Source organism: Tympanuchus pallidicinctus, unplaced genomic scaffold, assembly GCF_026119805.1.
Source record: "Tympanuchus pallidicinctus isolate F22 unplaced genomic scaffold, pur_lepc_1.0 scaffold22, whole genome shotgun sequence".
NCBI classification, from domain to species: Eukaryota; Metazoa; Chordata; class Aves; order Galliformes; family Phasianidae; genus Tympanuchus; species Tympanuchus pallidicinctus.
In genome coordinates this window covers 8,615,652-8,641,043 of record NW_026294739.1, presented here as the reverse complement: position 1 = coordinate 8,641,043, position 25,392 = coordinate 8,615,652, and the positions used below count along the sequence as shown (strand labels likewise).

Sequence of the window (25,392 nt, the reverse complement as noted above, 5' to 3'; positions counted from 1 at the left end):
GGGACAGAACTCAATTCTGTGTAGACAGTGTCATCAGGAGGCTTAATAAAGATGGTGTGTGTTCAAGTATTATTATGTTGATTTGTTTTACTTGTAAACACCCATTGTTTGTTGTTTGTTTGTTTGTTTTTAATACGGATGCATCAGTTGAAGATGATTTTCTCAGTTATTTTAAATGAAAGTGTTTCCAGCAAAATTTTATCAAGACAAAATTGCACGATGTCATCAGGCTAAGATGTATTTTATATCAACATATGTGTGCTTTTATTCAAGCATTTCAAGTAATTTTCTTTGTTCCTTTTCTTTTTTTAGAAATTAATTGAAATGCTTAACTTGCTGTGCTTAATTTATTTCATGCAGTGGCCTGAAAAAAATACAGTCTTTCACTCCCATGAAGTATGAAAGGCAGTGCTATTTTTTTGTTGTGTTTATCCCTTCATTGTTTTGTATTACTTTCCAATATCCTATTTTCAGTCAATGCTCAGCTGAAGTTTGTTTCCCATTTAGATCAGCCACTGTAGGCAAACCTTGTCTCTTTGTGACATGCTTCTTAGCAATTAAGCTAAAGTGGAATCAACATTTTGCCTTTTGTTTTGTCCAGTCCTTAGAAAGAGAAATTATAATAATCCTCAAAATAAAGACTTCTAGTTTGTTTAAATAGCTTCCTTGCAATATAACAATTTCAAGTTCTTCATGAAAGGAAACTGAATGAATTTTTTAGTGACAAACTTTTGCGTACTAAAATTATTTGGCGTCAGGATATAACATCAGTTTTTCATGTTACCAAATTTTAATTTACACATATTGTTTCAAGGTCAGATTCACACATCAAGATGATGTGCAAACCAGACTGGAGAACTGAGAGCACAAATTAGAGTAAAAATACAGAAAAGCATTTTTTTTTTCCACCTCTTAACCTATCAAGTCATAGAGTGTTAAAAGATAGCAGGTATTAAACTAGATGCAGATAAAATGTTATACTGACAGCTTTCTGGGCTTTCACTTAATTTAAAAAAAAAAAAAAAAAAAAAGGAAAATCACTTACTGCATTCAGTTCTGGGAAGGTAACCTTATCCAGCAATCACAACATTCTCGAGAGATTCCCTTCCTCTGTAGACTTGATGAATCATGGGACAAAGTCTGCAATAGGAAGAGTCTGTGAACTGTTTGCATTTTAATATTCTCACATTTATGTTCACAGCTGAATGAAACATGGGCTATCAGTACTTACCTTCATAGGTGTATCTCCATGCATTTGGCAGTCAGGCTGAATGAAAAGGCCAAGCATCATTCACGTACCTCTTTATTGATATCAAAAAAGATACAACAGTTTGTTTTTTATTGGTATGTTACGTTAATTGGCCTTTTTAGGGGCAGAAACAATGCAAGAACAAGAGACGTATCTGATTTCCCTTCTATTCCTTTATTACTTCTTTTCTGGAGATTAACTTACAATTTTCCTTCTTTTTTCTTTTTTTCTTTTCTTTTTTGGGATCTGGATCGTCATTGGTAAGGGGACACCTGGTCCTGGAGGACAACATGGTGAAAAAGGAGAGAAGGGTGACCAAGGAAGAGTTTCAATAAAAGGTAAATACATATTTTATCATTAGCCTTTTTATTTCCTATACAATACTTAGAAGGTAGACCAAGACATATTCATCTAATCTTCAAGTCATTAATTTGGCAAGTTATGGAGGCCTAGAGGTCATGTATATCCAGACTGCTTTCTTGATAAAAACTCTTTTGTTTTCTTCTTACTCAACACAAGGTCAGCACAAATTTTTTACACATTTTACTTTATACTTGAGCCAAAAAACGGGTTGTTATTAATTTAAAAACTTGTTACTACTCATGCTTTTTCAATGTCTTGTGATTTCTAATCAAAGTCTTGTAGAGGCCTATATAGCAAAAACCAAGCAGAATACAATGACTGTGAAAGTAAGAAGAAATATTGTTATTTAAAGTCACCTCCTGAAGAATCACGTGTCAGTATTCCTACTGTTATTTCCACTTAAGCAGCCAGAAATTCTCAGGAAAAACATGAAAACAAGCACTATGCTAGCACAACCAAAATTATTGTAATTAAACAGATCAAAAACTCTCCCCAGTTACGGTATGATCTGCAATACCAGAAAAGACAGAAAAACAAATTACAGTAATCTGATGATAAAGCTTAGTTACAAATGCTACAGTAATTATTCAGAAAAGACGACATCCATCTTATTGTTTGAGAAGGTTAGTTTAGCTAAGGATGGTCTCTCTTTATTTACAGACATTGGAGCAGGGCAAAACATTTGCTGTTTACTTATAAAGAATATCTTGATGTAGCAAAATTAATTCTTGGGTTAGAATTATTGTTATTGTCTTTTATTCAAAAATTGCATTTTCATAAATGTCAGTAAAAGAGAAATCTACTGCAAAAATAAGAAAAAGCAATGAAGACCTTTCAGAAACATTGGTACAATTATTCTGCATTGTATAGCATTACTATATCCTGAATTGACTGAAATCAAGGATAAAACTGATTTCAAATAGTACAGGTTTTTCAGTCTGTACATAATATGCACAGAAGCATGTTCTAGTGATGCCTGTAAACACATCTTTTGAAGAAACAAATTTGTTTCATGTGGTATCCAACTACCTGCTGCCTTCCTAAGCCCAAATTACCACACTCGGGAAATCTGAATTCAAGAAGTGAAAAGTATCACACAGAGCTGGATAGAGTGAATGGTTACCCAGTATTTACCTAAGCAGATAATAAAAAGGAAAACACACTGTATATACTGTACTTCCTTTTTAAATTTATTTTAAGGAATAAAAGGTGAAAGAGGTCCTACTGGGGTTCCAGGATTTCCAGGCCAAAAAGGTAACGATGGCAGAGATGGGGATTTAGGATTGCCTGGGAAAAAAGGAGCTGAGGTACGTTTTACTTTCTCAGGATTTTTTTCTACACAGGTTAACATTTTGTTTTAAGAAAGGACTCTCTCTTAATGAATCTTGCTCCAAATTCATAGCAGATTAATCATTTTTATCATTTTCTGTTTCTGTTAGCCTAGATTAAAAATAACAGTATCATTGAAGAAATTTCTTTTCTAAGTACTATTGCTTATTTTGTTGCTTCTGGATATATCTAGTGCATATACTGGATCAATATCATGGGATTAGGAAAAATAAGTCTACCTTCTGTTCCTGTTGTTTTTCATTATTTAAACTAATAATGTCGTTTCTTGACTAGAACAGTGTTTCCTGCAGATAATTTTCTACTGTGGCTTTCAATAATCAAAGAGAGGAAAGGAGTTAGGCCATGCTATTTCTTGTCAACAGCTGTTTTCTTTTAGGGTGATTCTGGAGTACCAGTACCAGGTGATAAAGGAGTTCCTGGAGTTCCAGGACTCCCCGGAGCAAAAGGACCAATGGGATTGCCTGGTTTGGGGTTTCCTGGCCCTCCAGGAGTCAGAGGTACCCCTGGAGACTTTGGTGATGATGGTAACATTGGGCTGCCTGGTCCAAAGGGTCAGAAAGGTAAATTTAAATATTTACATTAAGAACTAAAAACTAAATACATGTTTGGTACCATCCATTACAGTTTCAGATGCAGATCAGAAACATACATAGTGTTAGTCATTTACAGCGAAATGTTTTGGTAAGCTCAGTGGTCACATACTGTCAGCACTTAAGAGCCAAATATTGGTAAGAATATGAATCTAAAGGGGCCTGCAGTGTGCTACTTGTACACCACCAGAGGAATTACTTTCTGGAGTGGAGAATACTCCTATTTATAAGAATTTACAGGGCCGTGGTTCTCGCTAAAGGAACAGAAAAGACAACTCATACTTGAGACACAGTCTTTCTGTTTGTGTATTCCCTACCAAAGAAATCTTCACTGATATCAATATGTATAAATCAAAAATGTACACAGAATTGAGATGAAAATATAATTTCTTTCTTACAGTAGAGGCTACTGTAAAGAAAACTTTCCGACACTACAAAAGTGAAAAACAAAAATCTGTCTACAGAATACAATTGTATTTTAATGATTAGAATCATTAACAATATTCTATACAAAATAATTGGCAAGAGAAATGCATTCTTCATCATACCTTAATAATAAGGCAGTAATGATGTACGTAAAAAAAAACTCTCTCTTTACCTTTGCTCACTTGGTTTGTACCACAGAAATGTTTTTGTAAATGTCCAGACTACATTTATTTTAAAATCAAATAGGCCATTTTCTTTCTCCTTTTTGCTTCAGGTGACACTGTGTGTATTACATCACCCTACCCTGGAAACCCAGGTCCCCCTGGTTTTAAAGGTGTTCAAGGTATGAAGAAATTACAGATGGAGAAATTTTATTTTAAGTCGAAAGTGAGTTTTTAATTAAAAAAGGAGTTTGTAATTATAAAAAAAAAAAGAAGCTATCCTACGAAGATACACTAAGGACTCTAGTTTTTCAGCAGATACATATCTCAAAATGTAAAACTGCAAATGTACAGGTATATAGTTATCTATTACAACCAAGGACTGGAAATCTCCAGTTTCCATGATCAAAAGGTATCCAGACTGTTTTCATAGGAGTGACTAAATGAAGGTACCATGAAACTGTCCTGCTTCACTTATAAGACGTGAGACAGACTTAAATAGACAAAGGTTAGATGTAATAGGACCTGGAATATCCACATCTGGATAACAGGATAAAAATGTATACCAGGCAAAAATATGCTTCAAGACTGTAATTTCTAAGATAACATAGTTCAGAACACTTGAAGCCTAAAATCTGAATACTTACTACTTTCCTTGTTCAACTTAAATTGAAATAACTCATCCAGGAACTGGCCAAATGTTGCTTTTGACAACTCTAAAGCATTTGAGACACCACAGAACATCATGATCACAACTAACAGGGATACTGGATTTTCAAGCTGTCACTTCAGCATGGTATTACACAACTCCCTGACACGAGTACTGTGAATGGTAACGAATTGCACATATGGAATGATACAAAACAACAAAGATTAGCGTATTGAGTTCAACTGTTCCATTCCAGAAGAAGTGTATAGCACACAAGAATTTGCATTGACAATTGTAGCTCAATAGGTTGATGTCCTGTAGTATTAAAATATTTTAGATTTTTTTTCCACACGTTACTCGGGTGATTTGAAGTCTGCTGTTAATGTTATAGGGTACAAACCCATTTGGAAAAACAGAAGCCATAGATTTGTTTGTGATTTAGTTGGCAATTCTTGCTTGAAAAATTTGAGTCATCTTGTTTTCCAAGTACATATTTTAGCACGAGATAGACACAAAATACTGTTCTCTTAAATTACAGATTTTAGAGCTCTATTGGATTTTTACACCTTTTCTTCCTGTTTCCAGGGCCAAAGGGCTTAAAAGGACTCCCTGGTCTTCCTGGACAAAATGGGTTTGATGGGCCAAAAGGCCAGCAAGGCAGGCCAGGAGCAGGAATTCCTGGACCAGAAGGTGAATTTACTTTTCTCAGTTAAGGACACCTGTTGGTCAAGCTGTAATACATACAGACAGGGTAAAGTAGCTACTGTGTAAAACAGAAGTATATTTCAACTAAAGCTAATAGAAGAGGAATATTTACCAATGTTCACCCTTTCCTCCAGCAAGTACTGCAGCAACCTAATATTCAATGTACAGGGAGGAAATGATTTTGGCATATATAAATTTTCATAGAAAACTAACTGGTGCCCTTACAGCAAAGGAATTGATCTTGATAAGAACGACAGTACACAAAATAGATGCTGCCCTGGAGAAAAGCATTGTCCCTTCCCACAGGAATACTTACTTCCACCATCTCTCACGTATTATTAGCAGTAAATGAGAAATCTGAAAATTACTATACAATATTACTTTTCCTTGCAAAGTGATAATGTAATTCTGGTTAAATACGATTTATAATATTCCAGAGTGTTAGAAGAAAAAAATATACTACTTATTCCCTATCTGAATTTAAAAATCATACCAACAGGCTTCCGAGGCACAGCTGGTGATCCTGGTGAAGAAGGTGAAAGAGGACCTACCATTGATGGTAAAAATGGTGCTCCAGGTCCACCTGGCATAGATGGCCAGAAGGGTGTTCCAGGTGATACTACATATGGCCCTTCAGGAATCCCAGGCAACAGGGGACTGCCAGGACCACCTGGTGCACAAGGAGCAAGGGGTGACCCAGGCATTCCTGGGCTTCAAGGTATGAAACAGTTTTTATGAAGCATTTCCATGTATTCAAATATAAAAGTCTGTGCAAGATCAGCACTGATAACCTTATTCTTAGCTGCATCCATAATGGTGACCATGAAGGGTACACCATATTTTTACTTTTTCACAGGTAAGGTTGATCAGCCACTGAGAAAATCTGAACTGCAGGGGAAGGAAAATGTCTTTTCCCTGGTTTGCACAGTAACACTGCAGCTTCCAGTTGTTATTACTGTCACTTGCTGGCTATGGGCCATCCACACTTAGAGTTTCCTGCTGTGCTCCACAGACACAAAGATAGACCCTGCCTCAGTTTGCTTTCTTAAATCAGAAAAGATGGGCTAAAGCTGCGAGAACACTCAAGAAGAGAGAGAGAGAAAGAGAAAGATGAACAACTTTGCCCAAAATAATCCTCAGTATCCAGTTTTGCTTGCTGCTGCAAGTTTCTCCACAGTGCCACAGTGCCACAGCCTTCCTACTTTATAGCAAATGTTCCTCTTTGCTTTTATAGGTCCCCCTTTTTGCCTGACCCTCAGTAACACATTTTTTCCATGCAGGGAACACCAGTAGAACCATGTTGCTGCTGCATGCCAGTAAGCTCCCCTCATTCTACTCTACACATCAGATAGATAGCTTTTGCAACATAAAGGCCCTACTCACCTGCAGGTGAGAACTGAATTTGTGTTTTCCTTGAAGAAAGAAGCACTCTGCAGCAGCTGATTCTAAATTGCAGATAAACATCCATTTACACAAACTGTGCAAAAGCTGTAGGATAAGTAAGAGATTCCAGTAACAACATAGTATTTCAAAATTAAAGTAGAAATTATTATGGATAACAAGTAATGGAATTGAAAGACTTTACAGTGGTTTTTGTTGGTTTCTTTTTGTTTCCAGGGCACCCTGGGACCCCAGGATTTCCAGGTGCTAAAGGTTTTAGGGGCCCAGAAGGTGATACAGGAGCACCAGGCTGTCCAGGCACCCCTGGTCCACCATGTGACACAAGATTACCAGGGCCACCTGGACTGAGAGGTGCCATAGGCCTGCCAGGTTCTCAAGGTATTTGACATTCATCAGGTTGCCTCACTTTTGTAAGCTTTGCACATCTTTTCTAGTGGATTTAACCACATGATTTTTGTCACTAGCATGACAAATACTTCCGTGACAGCTGCTCATTAGTGGCTGTGTACATTATTTTGTACATTTCCTGTAATTCAAGGAGTGTATAATGTTCATCTCAGATTTTTCACAACTTTGCTTTCTTTTTCATAAATACTTTTAAGTTTTTACTTTATTAAATACCTTAACTGGCCAAATATTAATGTGTTCACTGCCAAATAATAAACAGAAAAGTTAATTGTCTTTTATTCTCTTCTGTCCTGAGTAGCTTAGCTGAACTCCTGGCATTGCTGAGATAAAATTATCTTCTTCACTCTTAAGCTGAAGTGCTAGCTAAGGTGAGCTAGTAAACGTGTATCAAAAGTGCTTAGGGATCTTGGCATTCTCAAAATACTCAAAATTCTCATAAAGTTGAGATTTATTGCAGGGAGCTTCTAGCTTTATGTCTCTTACTTAAGAAGTATAAGAAAACAAAACATTCCAGGTGAAAATTCAGGCAGAGGCAGGACTCCAGCATGGTGGCAAAGTTTCTAAGTCATTTTGCCATGTTTGATGATTTCAAATTTATACTCCAGTTATACTTTTAAAATACAATTGCTGAATTCTTTCCCTGCATTTATGCTTATAAAGTAAATATTTTCTTTACAGGCTTACCAGGCTATAAAGGTCAGAAGGGAGACAGGGGTCTAGCTGGGCCACCTGGAATCAAAGGTCTCAAGGGCTCTCCTGGCTCACAGGGCCCCCCAGGTCCTCCAGGGTCCCGAGGACTTCCAGGACTTCCAGGCAATAACGGACAGCCTGGCTTCCCAGGTCAAACAGGTATGTTAAACATCCTGCACATCACTTCATCCATAACATTTCTTGTTTTGGAAGCTATCTCAACTGCTTTCAAAGATATGAGACACTTTGCATCCTCTTTCTTTTCCAGCTTCTAGAATCAGATCCTGCAGCAAGGTAGAGGCAGTAATAATAGCATCTTTTGTTCTTTCTATTAAAATAAAAACAAAGGAGTAGAAAGATACACTTTGATGCATTGTGGCACCTTGTTTGTTAAACAACACTGACATATTTTGGTGTATAATTTGCTATTTCTTATAGTTTGTTGCTAAATATATCATAATGAGAACAATGTTTTTATTGCATGCAGACTATCTCCTTTACTGATGCAGTCTGGGACTGTATTCTGTATTTAGAACATATTCTCATAAGTGAGTGAATAAATAGTTTCACATTATGTCTAGTCCTTCTGAAAATGTGAGAAATTGTGCCAAAAAACAAAAAAACCCTGAAAACTACTTTGGTATGAAAATAACAAGTTTACATTCATTTTAGAGCAAAATGTTGTTTACCATTCACAGAAAAATACTCAGTCTAGAATTCTAAGTGCACTAAAGCAAGACTAACCTAGTTAGACAAGTGCAGATTACAAGGTAAAATTAGATTTAAAATAAGGCTAGATGTCACAGAATATTAAAAGAAAAGGAAAAAATACATAAGTAGTCCAACTTGCAGTATCAGGTATCTTGAGGGTTAGCTTCTCTAGTAGTAAGCATACTAAGTATGCTAAGGAGATGGTGGCTGGGGAGGGGAATATGTTTGTTCCAAGGCAATCTAGAATTCCTGACAAGTTTAATCTTGGCACAATTATTGTCTCTCTAGCTTTGCTGCTTTCCTAAGGAATCTTTGTAAACCTCCTGCCTTTTGCTTTATAATTTTCCTTAGAATGTGATGGCAACGATATAGTAGACTATGTAAATAAAGCATTTAATATTACCAGGAAGCAAAGGGATTCAAGGACCCCAAGGATTCCCTGGACTCCCAGGAACACAAGGCCCAATGGGAATCTCTGGTGTAAAAGGGGAAGAAGGAAGTATGGGTCCACCTGGGCCTAGTGGAGAATGTGGGGATATGGGAGTGAAAGGTTTGTACAAATCTGCTTCACCCTATAATTTTGTTAGTACTATGACTAGTATTTGTTAAGACCATGTTTGGTATAGATTTATATTTTCTGTTTTTTCAACTTGTTCTCAGAGACACTAAATCCATTTTTTTCCCTTACGTATGCATGAAAACTGACTGGATAAAAATTAATGTCAAAGATCCATTTACAGCAGTAAATCAAATGATACATAAAGATAATTCACATAAACAAGCCTTGAATTTTCTCCTGTACATATGTGAAACTTTAGATTTTTCAAATTTTGTCATATTATTTGCATATTAATACAGGAGAAAGAACAGCAGTCTCTAAAGTGTACTTGGTCACAGAAAGTACATTGTAAAGCAGACATATTTGCCATCTTCCTTATTTCAGACAAGTAGGGAATAATTCTGATTTATCATGAGCTGTATTACTACTGATTTAACTAAAAAACAAGCAAAAGAAAATTAGCTGTGTTAGCAGTGAGCCTTCTCAAATAACTGGAGTCTGCATTAGTATTCAAAGGCTTTCATCAGTAGAGAAGACTTTGCTAAAATTAATCTTTAGGTCCTGTAACACAAAAGGATTTACTTACATTACGTATGTTTGGTTCAAAGGTGAAAGAGGGCTTCCAGGAGATGGTGGCAGCATTAACATTCGCCTTGAGAAAGGACAAAAGGGGGAGCCAGGGTTTCCTGGTGAAAATGGATTTAGAGGTGAAAGAGGTAAGTTCATAAAATAAAGCTGTGCACACAAGCATACACTGTACATTATATAAATGACTGATATAGGTTTGGATTTATAGTTGCAGCAGTATCTAGCCACCTTACTGTTTTTATAGATTCTGACCCTAGCAGGCTAGTTTCTTTGAGCACTTACTAAGACAATATACAAAGTGTGAAAGCATAGCCATATTCAAAATATGGTTTGACTATATTTGTCATTGTTATCCTACAATTAACTTCAGGTGAAAAAGGAAATACAGGTTTCAGAGGTGCCCCAGGATTTCCAGGGAACAGTGGTGCCCCAGGACTTCCAGGTGACCACGGTGACATCGGACTGATGGGATTTCCGGGATCACGAGGTTTCCCAGGACCAAAGGGCTCTAAAGGAATTGCAGGTTTCAAAGGACTACCAGGTGACCAGGTAAATTGAAGTGACAGTGACTGGTCCTGTGACAGTGAAGTGACAGTCCTGGACTTTTAGTGTATCTCTCCCAACTCCAAGAAATACGACAGTGGATACTCATATTGTACTTGAACTTGCTTTTTGGTACAAGGACATATCTTTGCTTGTCTTGCCCTTTACTATGTTTCTTTGAGGAGAGTATCTGTTTTGCTGATTATTTAAAAGGAGAAAGAAAGCAATCCTTATATTTTGATTGTTACGTCACAACAGATTTCTGGTTAATGTTTGTAGTGAATTGGGGGTAAAATACAATAATACTTGGTACACCATTGTAGAACCTTTTAAATTAAATTACTCAAACAACCTGTGGGGATTTCAAGATGTTAAAGCAAAGCCAAGCATTAGCATTAACCATTTCAAAATTGTTAGTATTTCTAATATAGAGTTTTTTGGAAGTGTTAATGGTCAGTGTTAGACATGTAATGAAGACAGCAGGCTTTTCTGTTGAATTTAAGATACAGTTTTGTTGTTCATGTTGATTCCCAATCTGTTTACCAGAGTAAAAGAACTAAATGTTCTTACAGATCATTCTTATTACATGTATCATACATCAAACCATCAAACATTTTTTTTGTTGTTTGCTCTTAAAAAAAAATAAAATTCAGGGTGATGTTGGCTTACCAGGAATGCCTGGAAACCCAGGACTGACAGGCCCCGAAGGACCTAAAGGTAATGAGCTGATATAAATATGCTTTTGAAAAAAAAACGTTTTGTTATTATATATATGCTTTGATATATGGAAAGGAGTTACTAGACACAGGAATAGAAGACAGAAATGAACATAATTCAAACATAAATATAATTAGAGAGAAGTCTGACATGCCTGAAAGGCAAAACTTGCATTTCAACACGTTACTTCTTTAACAGCTTGTTCACTGTAAGATAGTTCATTAATTCAGAAGATAAATCTATGTGAAGTTTCACAGAGTTTCAAAAGTCCATAAAAAAACACAAATGAAAACATACAGGCATCTTTAATACTAGTCAAATCAAATAAGACAAATTGCATTTATGTTATTAGACAAATATGTAGTTTTATAAAATAGTACAGAGGGATTCACAATTTCTTTTATATCACTCATTTCTCCCCTCCCTCCCCCCAAAAAGAACAATCTGTACACATATTACAGAATTGCTAGGATAGCACTGTGCTAAATGGGAATTTCACCACAGAAGAAGTTGTGCTAGCTTGAAGAGCCCACAAAATGGCATTTACTGAATAAATGGACTCATGCTGCATTGATTATGCAAATCTGCACAAGCATATGTAAGGAGCTCTTTGTTTTTAATAAAGTATTATAGGGAAATATCTTTCATATTCAGTATATGCTGTCAGTATTGGAAAAGTTCTCTTTTTTTTTTTTCCCTTTCCCATAGTGGGAAATTCACATGAACATTGGCAGCAATTACCAAATACAAATGAATTTGTACGTCAAGATAGGCTGAGCTGTCAGATAATTTCCATTTGCCAAAGCATTTTTCATTGTGTTCTCTCATTCCCTTTTATAGTTATAACTAATAATCATAACTAATAATAACATATATATAATATATGAATAAATGATCTGATTTTACAAAACTGTTCAGCTTTGTTTTCATGGATGAAAATGATATTTGTACTACATGAAAGTCACTGTACCTTAACAGGAAAGAGAGGTGATCCAACTCTTCTGCTTGGTCCACAAGGTCAAAAAGGGTCTCCTGGAGATCCAGGATTACCAGGTAACTTCTTTCTAATTAAGAAAAAAAAAAGTTGAACATGATAAACTTTCTATAAGCTTTGTTAGTGGAGAGAGAGCCCTTCTTTCAACAAACCGAGCTGTATTTTCCACAGTTATAAGCCCAGGGTATGGAGAAGCACAATGTGTAACACAGCTATCACAAACATGAGAGGTATAATCTGGTATGGCCTAGTACAGCACTGGTAAATATCCTGAAACCTTCCTGAATACTTGTCTGCTTCTCACTCACCAGTTCTACTCTTTCAGATATCAGAGAGAGTTGCATAACTTATTGCTGCTAAATAGATGCAAGGATCTTATACAATAGGAGAAAATGCTTTTCTATTCCAGGAAAATCTTACCAAACGTTTAAATCTTTTTAACATACCACAAGATGAAGAATTGGGTAACTTGATACATGAGACTTCAAGATTTTATTATTATTTTATTTTGTTTTTTAAGGATTCTGTGGATTCCCAGGTGAGAAAGGTTCACCAGGTATCCAAGGGCAACCTGGAAGACCAGGATCCAAGGGCGAGCCTGGGTACCCAGGAACACCTGGATTTCCAGGTAAAGCCAATGTTTAAAAAAAAAACTGGCATGATGTAAGAGCTCAAAAGAGGTAGGGATCAAGAAAGCACAGCTGAAGAGGCAGCTCTGTGGAGGAAGCTGTAGGTGGTATGAAAGTTTGTACTGAAGGGTCTTTCAGTATGTCTGGACAGTGCCAGTAGAGTTTGCTCAGAGCTTGAGAGCAAGATCCATACATATTATATATCAATATAATATATTGATATTTAATTATATATACATATATATATATGTACATATATACATATATACAATATATATATTGTTTTTCTTACAGGAGCTACAGGTCCTCCAGGATTGCCAGGAGAACCGGGAGAAAAAGGGCAACATGGAATTTTGGGATCTCCAGGGCTTCAAGGATTAACTGGATCACAAGGTAGAAAAGGTAAATAGCATACAGAACAGTTCTATTGGTTAAAGGACAGCATCATATATTGCTACTCTTTTAGCACCGAAATGGAAATGGTCTAACACAAGCATGTTTTGGTTCTGTATTTCCCCAAACAACTAAAAAAATTAAGCCAGCTTTGGGGACCTTTAAAAAAAATAACAGATGTAGCCTCACAAAATTGGACTGAAAATTAAAATGAATAAGTAGGAAAGTAGAAACAGATTCTGGCTCTACTGATAAAACCGATAGTGGGAGTTAAGGAAAGAAAAAGGAGTTTGCAGTAGTTCAGGTGTTCCACTTTTGCTTCAGTTGTGTTCTACCTTTTCACCATGGAGTGCCACTGTTACTCTAACAAAAACAGCAAACTGCTGGGGGCAGTTTTGTCCACATCAAATTGTAATCATAAGATAATTTGGTTTTCTTTTAATTTACTAAAAACTGTTTGTTTGTTATTGATTTTTTTTTTTTTGTGGATTTTACATAGAAAAGGTTTCCCCAAATCCTATATATACTGAGGATAGTAAATATTAATATTGAAATTATAAATTACAGTAATACATTATAAAGAAAAATAATTAACTTTGCACATTCTCTGCACTCTGTAATAGTTTAATTCATAACCAGAGCAAGAGGAACATAAAGGGATGCTTATAATGATATGCAAAAATAACATGAGGCTGATAAATGGCTAAACAGATTCACTACAAATTTAGACTAAGATGATATTGAGAAGGTTTCCTTCAAAATACTGGAAAATTAAGTGAAAAATGGACATTTCTGATTGTTTGCAGAAGCAAGCAGAGCTGATCTAAACTGTTGGGACAGATTTCTTGCTGGTGTTTAATCTGCAAAGGAGCATTTAATTGCTGCAAACCGTATTTTCCATAAGGCAAAAATCTGCAATCACAGGGATATCTAAATTGAGAGAAAAAAGCTGTACCACTGGAAACTTCTTAGCAATGGATGGACTCTTCTGGCCATAAGAGCTCAGATGCTTTTCTGTTGTACAGAAGTTATCCCAAGTCCTGCACAGGAAACATAAACACATGCTGCAGAGGGAAAAGTTTGGTTCCGAATAGAAATTAATTAGACACCAAGTTGCCTGCCTTAGAATCCCATATGTTGCCATTAAAGTCAAAAACAGCTTTGAAATTATACTCAGTAATGAAAACTGAATAAAATAGGTATTCCAGTTCAACTAGAAAACATAGATCATATGCTATTTTTATTAATATGGTAGTATTAGAAGTGAAATGGTTAATTGGCTGTTCACTGTTAAGGACACAGCCTGGTTAGTATAATTGTTTCTCATTTATATTAATTGTCTTGTGCCTGAAGAGCTTTTAGATTAAAACATTTAGTTAAAGGGCTTCTACCAAAGCATAACAACATTTTCTTTATTACAGCCATAGTTTTACAGGTTAAGGGTTCAGTATGGCAAGCCTTGTGTGAGTAATCCTTTACAAAGCAAGCAATATGAAGAACACGAGCAGATTTACTTGTGCAAGTAAAAGTTGATTTGGGCTGTAAAGTGCAGAAGTGGTGGTTCATGCATAGGTCAGCCAATTCAGCTGCACCTAGAAGTGTGCAACAACAGCAATCCAAAAAGCTAGAAATACAAGTGCTGATATTATAATGGATTGTTGGCAAAGGTGTCAGAAATTCCCTGGAAAGCAAGTAAGCCAAGCCATCAATCCTGACTGAATAAAGCTAAAGATCAAAAATTTTTAAATGGTGGCCTGGGTTCCAAAAGGCGTTAGTAGTTCATAATTGTTTTAAAACACTGCTATTAAATTCCCCAGATTGGCATACAATTCTCACATAAATTTGAAAAATGGGAACATCCTCAAGATAAAAGCAAGCCACAGAAGACAGGACTGAAAGTTAAAATTTCATGAAAAGTTAAAGAGCGGATTAAGGGCACAGAAGGTGCTACAGGTGGGATTAGTAGTATCCCATACTAATAAATGGATTGCATTACCCACATCCTGCAGGTTTGTAAACTTCCTGGACTTAAATTTTTCCAGACTGGTGTTTGCTGCTGGCTGTTTGCTTGTTGTTTTTCCCCCCCTCCTTTGTTAAAGTGTAACGAAAGTAATTCAACATTCTGAGAACAAAGCTATGGATTATTATTTATGGTGTGCTTAAGAACCTGGTGACCTATTTGAGCTAAGGATGTTCACTTTTGGCAGGTGAACTATTTGATGAAGGGCATTCCTGATGCTGTTCTTGTGGTGAATTGTCCCTGAAACATTTGACTTAGAAATTTAAAAATATTTCCATTTGTATGTCTACAGTACAGCAATAAATTCTATGATTCGTGCTCTGGATAGACAGCAGATGTGTGTGCTGTGGGACATGCTGGGATCAGACACAGGAACTGAAACAGAACCTCCATCCTCTAAGCCAGGAAGTGGCTAAACAGGGAAAAGCAGACAGAAAAAGATAATTCAGAGTTGCAGAAAAAAAAATACCACTGAAACTAAATTGAGAGTCCTAACTTGAAAGGAGATGAATCAGTAGAAGTAGAAAACTAACAGGAATTCTAACAGTATTGTCCAATTGCTTGAAGACTGATATCCACTCTAGGCTGTCCTGCTCTGGAGGGAGAAGCGTCCCAATTCTGTTCTTGCCTGAAGTCTTTGAAACCCATTGTCTAATTGGTTCCTCATTCACCAGGTGCATCCTTACATTAACAGACCTAAATATTGCACTCTCATTTCTCAGGTGAATGTCCAGCTGATAGGGTCCCCCTACTTTCTCCCCCACCTCCTTAGCTTTAAACAAAAAGCAAAGTGTAATAAGAAAACATCCAAGATCGCAGTATTCAGCAATTTTAAGTTAGAAACTTTGAGGATACAATTGATTTCACTCTGCATTTTCTAATTTGTGATAGCTCTGGGTTTCAATAGTTGTACAGTTTCAAATTCTGGTTTTGCCTGGAAAAGAGCATTATGACATCATTCATTTATTTCTCAAGAAACAATACTAAAGTAATCAGGATGAGGAAGGACTTTTAATCAGACTTTTTTACTCAGTTCTACAATAAAACAGGCAAATAACTTGACTGGCTTTTATCAGTGTTTGCACAAAATAAAATTTCAGCTTTTGGACAGTTTTTGAGTGCCTGTTTTCAATGAACCATGAATTGACTCAGATTAAGTGAAGTGCACCTACAGATACTTATGGTTTGAAGTTGAGACAGCATGGCATTGTAAGACAAGTCTGCAGGTTGTATTTGATAAGTGTACATCTTCATGTTTGAGACTTCATATGTGCAACTTAGGAAACTATAAAATGCTGATAACACGGAGATTTTTTTACCTTCCACTGCAAGAAATTAACAATCTCAAATTTGGTCAATAATGAAGTTAAAAGATTAAGATGCTATTTGTATTCTTTACTTACTGTGTTTTTATCAATTTTCCAAAAAAAGCTGTGATCATAGTGAAAAAAATATTTTCAACTAGCACAAATTCTCAGCTTATGATCTGCTCATCCAGTTAACACTGATAGCAACAAAGATGCTGAATGCTATCACATATCAACACGAACCTTAATTACAGATGTCTAAATTCTATTGTTTTCAAAGACTTTGTGCTGTTTGCAGAAGTTTTGCAGTAGCATGACACAAAGCAGCATGATTTCCTGTGTGAAATCTGCAGGACCAGAATGAAATAAGACAGGTAAAATTTTTGCTTTTTCATGCAGCTAGGTTAAATTGCACTTATACTTGCAAAGATGTAAAGAAATTCCAGTTTACATGAGTTTCATGCTGCTCACTGCAGTATAGAAATAGGATAAAAGTGTATGTTTTCTGATTGCTTTGATATGAAACTATTATGGGTGCTTATTTTCAGGCTTTTCACTCTTTCCTTTCCCCGATGACTGCACTGAGGTGAAGTGTGATCCCTTCAGTTGCCAATAGGAATCAAAATCAGGAAATGCTCTGCTTTGGTCCAGAACACGTCAGCAAAAAAATACATAACTTTTAATTGCTGTGGTACCCCTTCATTCCTGTCATACCTTTTTAGGTCTTCCTGGACTGCCTGGACTGGATGGCTTGCATGGACTAAAAGGTCAAAAAGGTTCCGCAGGAGCTCCAGGTAAAGAATGGAAATAGCCACATAGAACAGAAAATACTCTCTTACGGCTTTATACTGAGAGAAAACTAAAATTTAGGACTCTGTAACCCATTTATATTTCAAATTATAGGTAACAATGATGATGCTATGTAAAATAAATCCTGAAGAAGAGCCATAAAGCAAATATTACTTTTTTTGAAATAGATGAATAAGGACTAGATTCAACAAAATTCCAGCTCAGCCAAGAGAAAAACAGCAAAGCAGTGCTAGGGAATCCTTGCAAAGAGGAACATCTGCAGCTGGTGTTTCTGTTCTGCACATCTATACTTGTAGTCACTGTAGGCCTTATGTACGTAACTCTTTTCCTATAAAGGTCAAAGTGAAACAGGGCGCCCAGGATACTCAGGAGAACCTGGACCAAAAGGAGAGAGAGGTGAACCTGGATGGCCTGGTATTTCCATTCCAGGCACCCCTGGAGAAAGGGGATTCCCAGGATTCCCAGGTAAGAAAAGATTTTCTCCTCAGTGGCGCTTTGCAGAGTTGAAGTGAAGCTCATGCAAGCTCTTCCCCTGGTTAGTACGAATACAAATACATGCAAGGAGATTGTCTCACTAAAATAATTCTTATTAAGAGCATTTATATTACCGGAGAGGAAAGAATGAGAACAGAAGATGATTGACTTGGACAGGCTCAGGAAACTGCTAGGTGGAGCTGCCTCTTGGGGAAAAAAGAAGTACCTAAAGAAAGAGTGCAGTACAGCTGGTAGTCAGAGAAATACAGTAAATCTATTCCAATGTAAATGCAAGATGGAACTGTATCACAAGTCTGCTATGAGCATTCAAGAGCTTGGTGATGTAGGAATTGCATGGAAATAAGAAAAAATTGTGCAAAAGACACATTGAGAACCCAGCTGGACACAGTCCTGTGAAAGCTGCTCTAGCCAACCCTGCTTTGAGGAAGGAGTTGAACTAGGAAATCTCCACAGCCCCATTCCAGCTTCCATGATGAAAAACATTAGTTTTGTTCTTGGCACGGTATCAAAAAAAATCTAAATGATATGAATTCCGATAAAGTGAATACAGTCAGTTTTCTTAATTCAATCTGTTTGTGAACAGAATGGTTGAAAAAAAAGACAAGTTTCATTCTAAGATATTACATTGCTTGACGTGAAATTGTCAAGGCCTCCCGTAGCATAACTCCCACAGCGTAACCACTTTGATAATTTAAGAACTCACTCAAGTAAATGGGAGGCTGGAGTCAAAACACAAGACAGAAGAAACCAAATTATTATTTAGAAAAGATAACGCAGCAGAGGGCAACACATGCAGATCACCTGCTAGTTTACAGAAGCGTTATGCAGAGAATGGTAACAAATAACTTTTCCTGCCTGTCATATACAAGGGCTCTTAATTTGCAAAAATTCAGATTACAAATGAAAAAATAGGTTTATATCCAGAAAGTTTATCTTGTTCACTAAAATTTTTAGAAGAAGGCTGAACTCATTTTTTGTAGGTACAGTCTGGACTACTTACCCTGCTCCTAGGCAGAGTGATTTTGTAGTCCTCTATTGTTTTACATTTCTATCATTTCTTTCATTATTAGCGCTCAAGAGCAGAAGCTGATTTGTGGCAGTATGCCCACATATAACGTGTGCTCTTTAGTTAAGTAGATTAAATAGAAAGCATTAAAAGTTCAAGAAGATAAAATATTTTCTGACACAAAATGTCTTCTCAATCACATATATTCAATACACAAGTAAGAGCATACACAACTGCTATGTCCATGACATCACATATCGTCAGTCCTTTAGTTAGAAACTTATCTCTGTAATCCTATGAGAAACCCTTGCTGTTGTGTGATTGCTTTAATGTGACCTGTAGGTAGAAGAGGACCTGTTGGACCCATTGGACCTAGGGGACCATCTCCCAGTAGCGCTCCTCCTGGTCTTCCAGGTGATCAAGGACCACCGGGTTTAGATGGCATCAGAGGTACTTAAAGCCAAAAACTTCATATTTATTCACGTATAAAGCCTCTTAGTCTGTTAGGAGTCACTGATTTGTTGCCTGTGGGTAAAGATATAAAAGCACATGAGGAACAAAGAAATCAATGCTTCAGTGAACAAACAGGAGCGAACACTGCACAGATCCCCAGAGCAAGAATACAGATCTCCGCGTTCAGTTTTCTGGTGTGTTTTTGTAACTCTATAGAAGTTCTATTGCTACAGCTTATCTTGATTTCCACAGAAGCAAACCAGTAAGATTACTCGCATCTCTTTCTAGGAAAAAGCATAGAAGTCATTGTTGATAGGCCTGCCATACGTTGTGAAAAACTTTCCAGCCTAAATCCAGTCTTGCAAAAGCTAAAACTGGCAACGTGTTTGTAAGGATTTATACAGACACCTCACTTCTTCCTATAGACCACGGTCCTCAAGCAGTGCTTTTTTCAGTTCTTCTGACCCACTCTTTACCTAGTACAAAGCCTTACTTCCTGCTCTAAAATAGGAGAAGAGCTGGAAGGATAAGTGACACTATAATGAAGAAAAAAGAAACGATGTCTCAATACAGGCATCAACTTTCCACCTTTTGTTGGAACAGAATCCAGTTTGGGGAGCTATTTGTATTATGTTTTCTTTACAATGCCTTGGAGAAAGACCAACGCTAATATTTCCAAAAACACAAAAGGATTGTCCTATGTTCCAGTGGGAAAAAAAAAAAAAAAATGTAGATAAAAATGGAACATAACTATTTTTATAATGTTCATGCTTTGTGTATTTAAGAATTTATTTTTACATTGTACGGAAGGTCAGCCTGGGAATCCTGGTCCTCCTGGAGAGACTATCTTTGTGCGAGGAGATCCAGGTGACGTTGGTATTGAAGGGGCACCAGGCATTCCTGGGCACCGAGGGCTACAAGGAGCCAGAGGTCTTCCAGGAAATCAAGGAAGAGAAGGTCCAAAGGGTATGGATCTGAGATGTTTTTAACTAGCAGGTGTATTTATTGCCAGCTCTGCACAACTGAGCCTTATACGAGGCCTTGGGATTGCCACTGGAGAGTCTGCTGTAGCCAAGGGTACACTGGAAGTTTCTTAGCTCTGCCCTTTTACATACAGATAAGATAGAGCTGCAGAAAAAGATTCATATGGACTATTCATATGGACTATTTCCAGCAACTTTCTGAAAGACTCCCCTACCAACCTGTAACTCTGAACTAAAACCTGAGTCTCCAAGATACAGCAAGCCTTGTTTCTGTCTGCATGGGTCTAGAGAAACCTAGCTGCAAATGTGTCTGAACTAGGTGTCTCACAGCTTTCCCACAGCAGTAGTTTAGGGCTCTCAACAGAATCCTTACAGGGTTGAAAGCAGGTTCTAAATATTCTGCTTCCTCCACACAAATAAGCCCTACTTACCTTCCAATCTCTGCTAGAACAGAAGTCAAACTTTAATTCACTACAAGACTAGGGAGATAAAGGGTGCATTACTTTTTTCAGGACAACAGAATTGAGCTGTCTCAAGCATTTTTTATTTCTCAAACAGCCAGATATCTTATTTATGTGTTCACCCTGGAATGCAACTACACATCTGCACGACTGTTTTCTTTCCAGGTCCAATGGGAATCCATGGCTCGCGGGGTCCACCTGGTGCTGTAGGACAACCAGGAGACCAAGGTTTTCAAGGAAAACCTGGTCCTAGAGGTCCCACAGGTACTTACAGTCTTGTTCCTCATTGGCACTCAATTGTAACTGTGATCTTTGTATTCATAAATAAAAAATCCTTACTAATTTTTACTTGTATATAAAAAATTTAAACAAACTCAAAAAAAATCTAAATTATTTCTCATTTGAGCTATGTAAAAGACTTCTGTATTTGTCACCTCATATAAATGATGTCAGTTCTCATTCCATTCTTTACTCTATTTGCATGTTTGAAATTTGATTCCACTTGCACTGCAATGGCTGAAATCTGCATTCCATTTTTCACATCCTTCAGGATTCATAGGTAAGTTGATGACTATTGGTTATTGTTCATAAGGATTTCCTTCTGTATAGGTGTATTATACACTTATAAGAAAGTATTTTTTGGCTCGGCTGCTAGGAATAGTAGATAATGCCACAACAACATAGTGCTAATAGATTTTTCACATAAACAGCTTGTGCTTCCAAGTGTATCATAATAATAGTACACAGAAAAAGCCTTGTGCCATGATGTCAGTTAGACATGCCAAATACCTTTGCTTCAAATTATTTAACACTTTTTTAGTTGTACTTTCTTTTTGTTTTGGAGGGGTATGTCACATTAGATACTTTCTAACCAAAACCTTGAGAACTGGACTGAATTAGTATAGACAGAAACTGAGCTCCTAATCTGTCTAAACCAACACAACTCTGATTTTGTTCCAAAATACCAGGAGCTATAGCCAATAGCTTCTGGTAACTTTCAATACATAAATTTCAATACATAAATGTGTCAGTTCTTTATTACTACAATACATGGAGATTGTGGGCTAGAAGAGTTAGCTCTTTTCCTTTTGTCTGCTTGTTGAGGGTTTTACAGTCACAGAATAAGCAAAGTACTGTAAACATTTACATGTGCTAAGGTGTTTGAGCTGAAGTAGACTTGATACTTCAACTCAGATCAGTTTGGGCCATATTAAGACAGAAACTGCACACCAAATATCTGAAATGTATCAGTTAGCATACACCTGCTAACACATTTGCCATAGTATGCTGTTAAATGCCATTCTTTAAAGACTAAAATTAGAAGCAGTGAGCATAGCCCAATGTTTTAAAATATTAAAGTATGCACTCGAATACCAAAAACAACTAACAGGTATGTTGATTTTTCACATGGGAGCTATTACTCATTTTTTGTAGTTGTCATTTTAATGTAATTTAATCTACTTTCATATTGCATGCAACAGGTGATCCTGGTGAACCAGGAAAAACAGATGACTCATGTCCTGCAATCCCAGGGCCTCCTGGGGAAGCAGGACATAGAGGAGATGATGGTTCAATAGGATTACCAGGGCCAATAGGTCACCCTGGACCCCAAGGTAAGATTTGTTTTAAAATCTTAGATGTCTATTTTCAGCTATTTAGACAAGGAATTGGAAAGGGTCACTGCACCTCCTCTACTTCTACCCTTAAAACAATGGTCTGCAGCAAAAGGCAGTGTGTTGGTTAATGCTGAGGATGATAGACCAGAACAGCTAAACCAGGCTACTTGAGTCTGCCTACGCTACATTCCCCTTCTCCTGGGCCACAGAAAGCAAAACATCATGAGCTGCTAAGAAAAATAAATTTTTCAGATGGTTATTTTTCCTTTTACCAACAAATAAAAAGCAGTGCCTAGAACCCCCACTACCGTTTAATATTAACTGGTGGTTTGGCTCAGACAGTTTATATTCAGATGTAAAACACATCTTTAAATTTTAGAGAAACACAGATTCATAAACCTTGCTATGCTAACCAAAGTCCTAAAAAGATGTACCAATGATTCCAACAGTTACCATCCTCACAGCAAAAACTATAGCAAATCTGTATGGTGTCTTCAGTATAGGTAGCATCTAAATGTAATATCCTCAATTTAGGTAGCAGAAGCCCTCCTACTGTTTGAGACATTTTTACTTGGGCAAGTTTGTTGTGGTAACTGCACTGAACATACTATGTCTCCAATAGGGGAAAAAAATTCTATCATGTGCTCCCAGTAGATTCCCTGCAGGGGTCATTGCTCTCTTGAAAGTGAGCACAAGGCAGTTTTCAGTGAACTATGTCATTTTATACCGCTTAACTGATTTGCCAACCAAGAGGTGTTTCTAAGCTGAATTGCTGTTTTCATTCTATATACCCTTACAACAGTTTCTGTAAAAATCAGTGCAATGATATGTATTTACACTGGTTTGTACAAAAACCACTTAGTAATGCTTTTTCTTTCATTAACACAGCAGAATTCCAAATGTCCCTGCTGAGAAAGCTACATAGATCAGAAACAGGTTTTACTGGCAGAATCAGGGTATATTACTAAAACTTCTGTGCGCTTGAACCTTGGCAAAACAGCCATGCAACAGAAATTGAAAAGCTGTTCAATTGTTTTGAATTTGTGGAATCCCAATGAAAAGATAACATGGGGAATGGTTAAATGCTGTAAAGCAGCTTCAAAAACCAGTTTGCAGGTTAGATGTTATAGTTTGCAAGGAATAAAGCATGCACCGTTAATTATAACCAACACACGTGTTAGAAAACAGTTGTTTTTCACACAAATTGGAGAAATACTGCCAAGTGCAACAACATCTGACAAGTTCAGATTGCATTTAAAGTAGTCAGAGGAGTATTGTTATCTGTACCCTACATAGGAGATATTTATTACTGTTTGACCATGCTTTATTATCTGCTAATGCGTACAAATGTTTTTGTGTGTGAGAAATATAAAAAAGCCTTTGCTCTTCCCCACTGGAGATAATCCAATTCAACTGTCTCTCTCTTTTCTATTAACACTTGAATACATGCATTGCTTCACAGGAAGTTCAGCATGTTTAAAGGCTTTGTTGAATCAAGCCCTAAAAAATGAAGGCCTGCCATAATGAGTTATAACACGTTACATAGTAGAAATACTAATGGCAGTTCTGCAAGAGGCTTGTCATAGTAATGTTTGTCACTGGTTTTATTTCAACTGTAAATCATACAAATTCCATAGAGAGAATATAAAACCTTATCAGCAGTTACCGTTATTAAACTCTCACCTCTGAGCTACCACTGCAGTCACCAGGAGAATAAGTTGTAAAGAGAATTCCCAGCAGAAAGCATTTCTGCACCTCTGTTTCTTAGGTGTTGTTCCTTTGTGGCATCATTTCTGCTGACCTTTTGCATACTGTGTATGTTTGGACAGTGTACTAGCATTAAAAGGAGTTATATTAAGGGAGAGTACATACCTCACATTTATCTAGGAAGGAAAGGTGAAGAAGGGTCATGTGGCCTGCCAGGTCAAGATGGCTTACCAGGAGCACCTGGACCACCAGGTGACCAAGGGCATGTGGGAGAGCAAGGATACACTGGACCACAAGGTAAAAATGGTTTCTTTTTCTTGTCCATTTACTGCTATGGAATGGGATAAGCAGATACTGCAACTTCATTTTGAAAGCAACTTTGCTGATGTTCTTCGAAAGTGGTGGCTCCAATTCAAAAAACTGCTAAAGACTCCACAGAAGTTGCAGCTCAAGAAGTGTTGGATTTCCTGTCTGTGCCATTGCTGCAGCTACCCAGTCACATTACCTTTTGGGGGGAGATAAGCAGGATGCACAGAGTGGGCTCTCCTTGCACCCCTAGTTCACACATGGACACATCCACCTCCGATCCAACAAACTATGACACTTCTTTCTGCCTCAGTTCAAGCGCTGACAGTGACATTTCTGGTTATCACCATAACACAAGAAATTCTCTTGAAAGAATATCTTGGCAATCAATGATCAATCAGGCAATCAACCACACATACTTAAATGCCATTTATCAATGGGTATGCAACTCTGAGTCAGGGCTACAAGTGCAATTGTCCGAGTAATTGAAATTGTATTTCTGCTGTGACAACCGTTAATAAATTACCAGCTTAACATGTGAGGAAAATGCATAGACTGTTGCTACAGGGATTTAAATTCAGTCCAGACAAAGTAATCCACAACTAAGTCTGGAAGATCATTGACCACCTCAAATCATTTCTTCCTGGGCAAATATCCACGCAGCACAGGACAGAGACACAGTAGAAAAGCTATCCATGAAACATTCTGTACAATTTAGTTCTTTCTCTCTGATAACAAAGGTTAACATGAGTCTACTGGTGTCTCTATTGCCCATGACAACCTCTTTAGTTAGTATTAGATTCAGCCAGAAACCCCTTGTTGAACACTAAAATACAGTAAAAGAGAAACATTCCCACTAGCTACATGTTCCTGCAAGCAAATTCACTTTACCTTTTCTTCTATGTACAAAAAGGTCCACCTGGCCAGGCTGGTATCCCAGGACCACCAGGGCCCCATATTAGATCTTCAAGTGGATTCTTGCTCGTCCTTCATAGTCAGTCAGACAGAGAACCACTTTGTCCACAGGGGATGCCAAAATTATGGACTGGCTATAGTCTGCTGTACCTGGAAGGCCAAGAGAAAGCTCATAATCAAGATCTTG

General features: G+C 37.1%; 1 protein-coding gene and 1 long non-coding RNA gene across 2 annotated transcripts in view; one reads left to right on the top strand and one right to left on the bottom strand.

Annotated features, from left to right (window-relative positions):
- Positions 1 to 25,392, top strand: part of COL4A4 (collagen type IV alpha 4 chain) — a 64,333-nt gene that overhangs the window by 35,510 nt on the left and 3,431 nt on the right. Inside the window, exons 23-45 of the mRNA XM_052686227.1 lie at positions 1,515 to 1,587; positions 2,813 to 2,919; positions 3,339 to 3,522; positions 4,253 to 4,321; positions 5,374 to 5,478; positions 5,993 to 6,211; positions 7,111 to 7,272; positions 7,981 to 8,151; positions 9,110 to 9,253; positions 9,871 to 9,978; positions 10,221 to 10,399; positions 11,047 to 11,110; positions 12,089 to 12,163; positions 12,625 to 12,732; positions 13,028 to 13,135; positions 17,176 to 17,247; positions 17,600 to 17,728; positions 19,107 to 19,214; positions 20,028 to 20,183; positions 20,827 to 20,934; positions 22,143 to 22,274; positions 24,165 to 24,281; positions 25,204 to 25,392. Coding sequence (XP_052542187.1) covers positions 1,515 to 1,587; positions 2,813 to 2,919; positions 3,339 to 3,522; positions 4,253 to 4,321; positions 5,374 to 5,478; positions 5,993 to 6,211; positions 7,111 to 7,272; positions 7,981 to 8,151; positions 9,110 to 9,253; positions 9,871 to 9,978; positions 10,221 to 10,399; positions 11,047 to 11,110; positions 12,089 to 12,163; positions 12,625 to 12,732; positions 13,028 to 13,135; positions 17,176 to 17,247; positions 17,600 to 17,728; positions 19,107 to 19,214; positions 20,028 to 20,183; positions 20,827 to 20,934; positions 22,143 to 22,274; positions 24,165 to 24,281; positions 25,204 to 25,392 — 2,887 coding nt within the window. The remainder of the gene's footprint in view (positions 1 to 1,514; positions 1,588 to 2,812; positions 2,920 to 3,338; positions 3,523 to 4,252; positions 4,322 to 5,373; positions 5,479 to 5,992; positions 6,212 to 7,110; positions 7,273 to 7,980; positions 8,152 to 9,109; positions 9,254 to 9,870; positions 9,979 to 10,220; positions 10,400 to 11,046; positions 11,111 to 12,088; positions 12,164 to 12,624; positions 12,733 to 13,027; positions 13,136 to 17,175; positions 17,248 to 17,599; positions 17,729 to 19,106; positions 19,215 to 20,027; positions 20,184 to 20,826; positions 20,935 to 22,142; positions 22,275 to 24,164; positions 24,282 to 25,203) is intronic.
- LOC128082254 (uncharacterized) lies at positions 1,254 to 25,306 on the bottom strand. Its single transcript, XR_008207596.1, has 4 exons — positions 25,182 to 25,306; positions 12,081 to 12,174; positions 9,849 to 9,948; positions 1,254 to 1,527 (listed from the first exon to the last, which is right to left on the bottom strand). It is a non-coding gene; the product is annotated as an uncharacterized LOC128082254 (long non-coding RNA).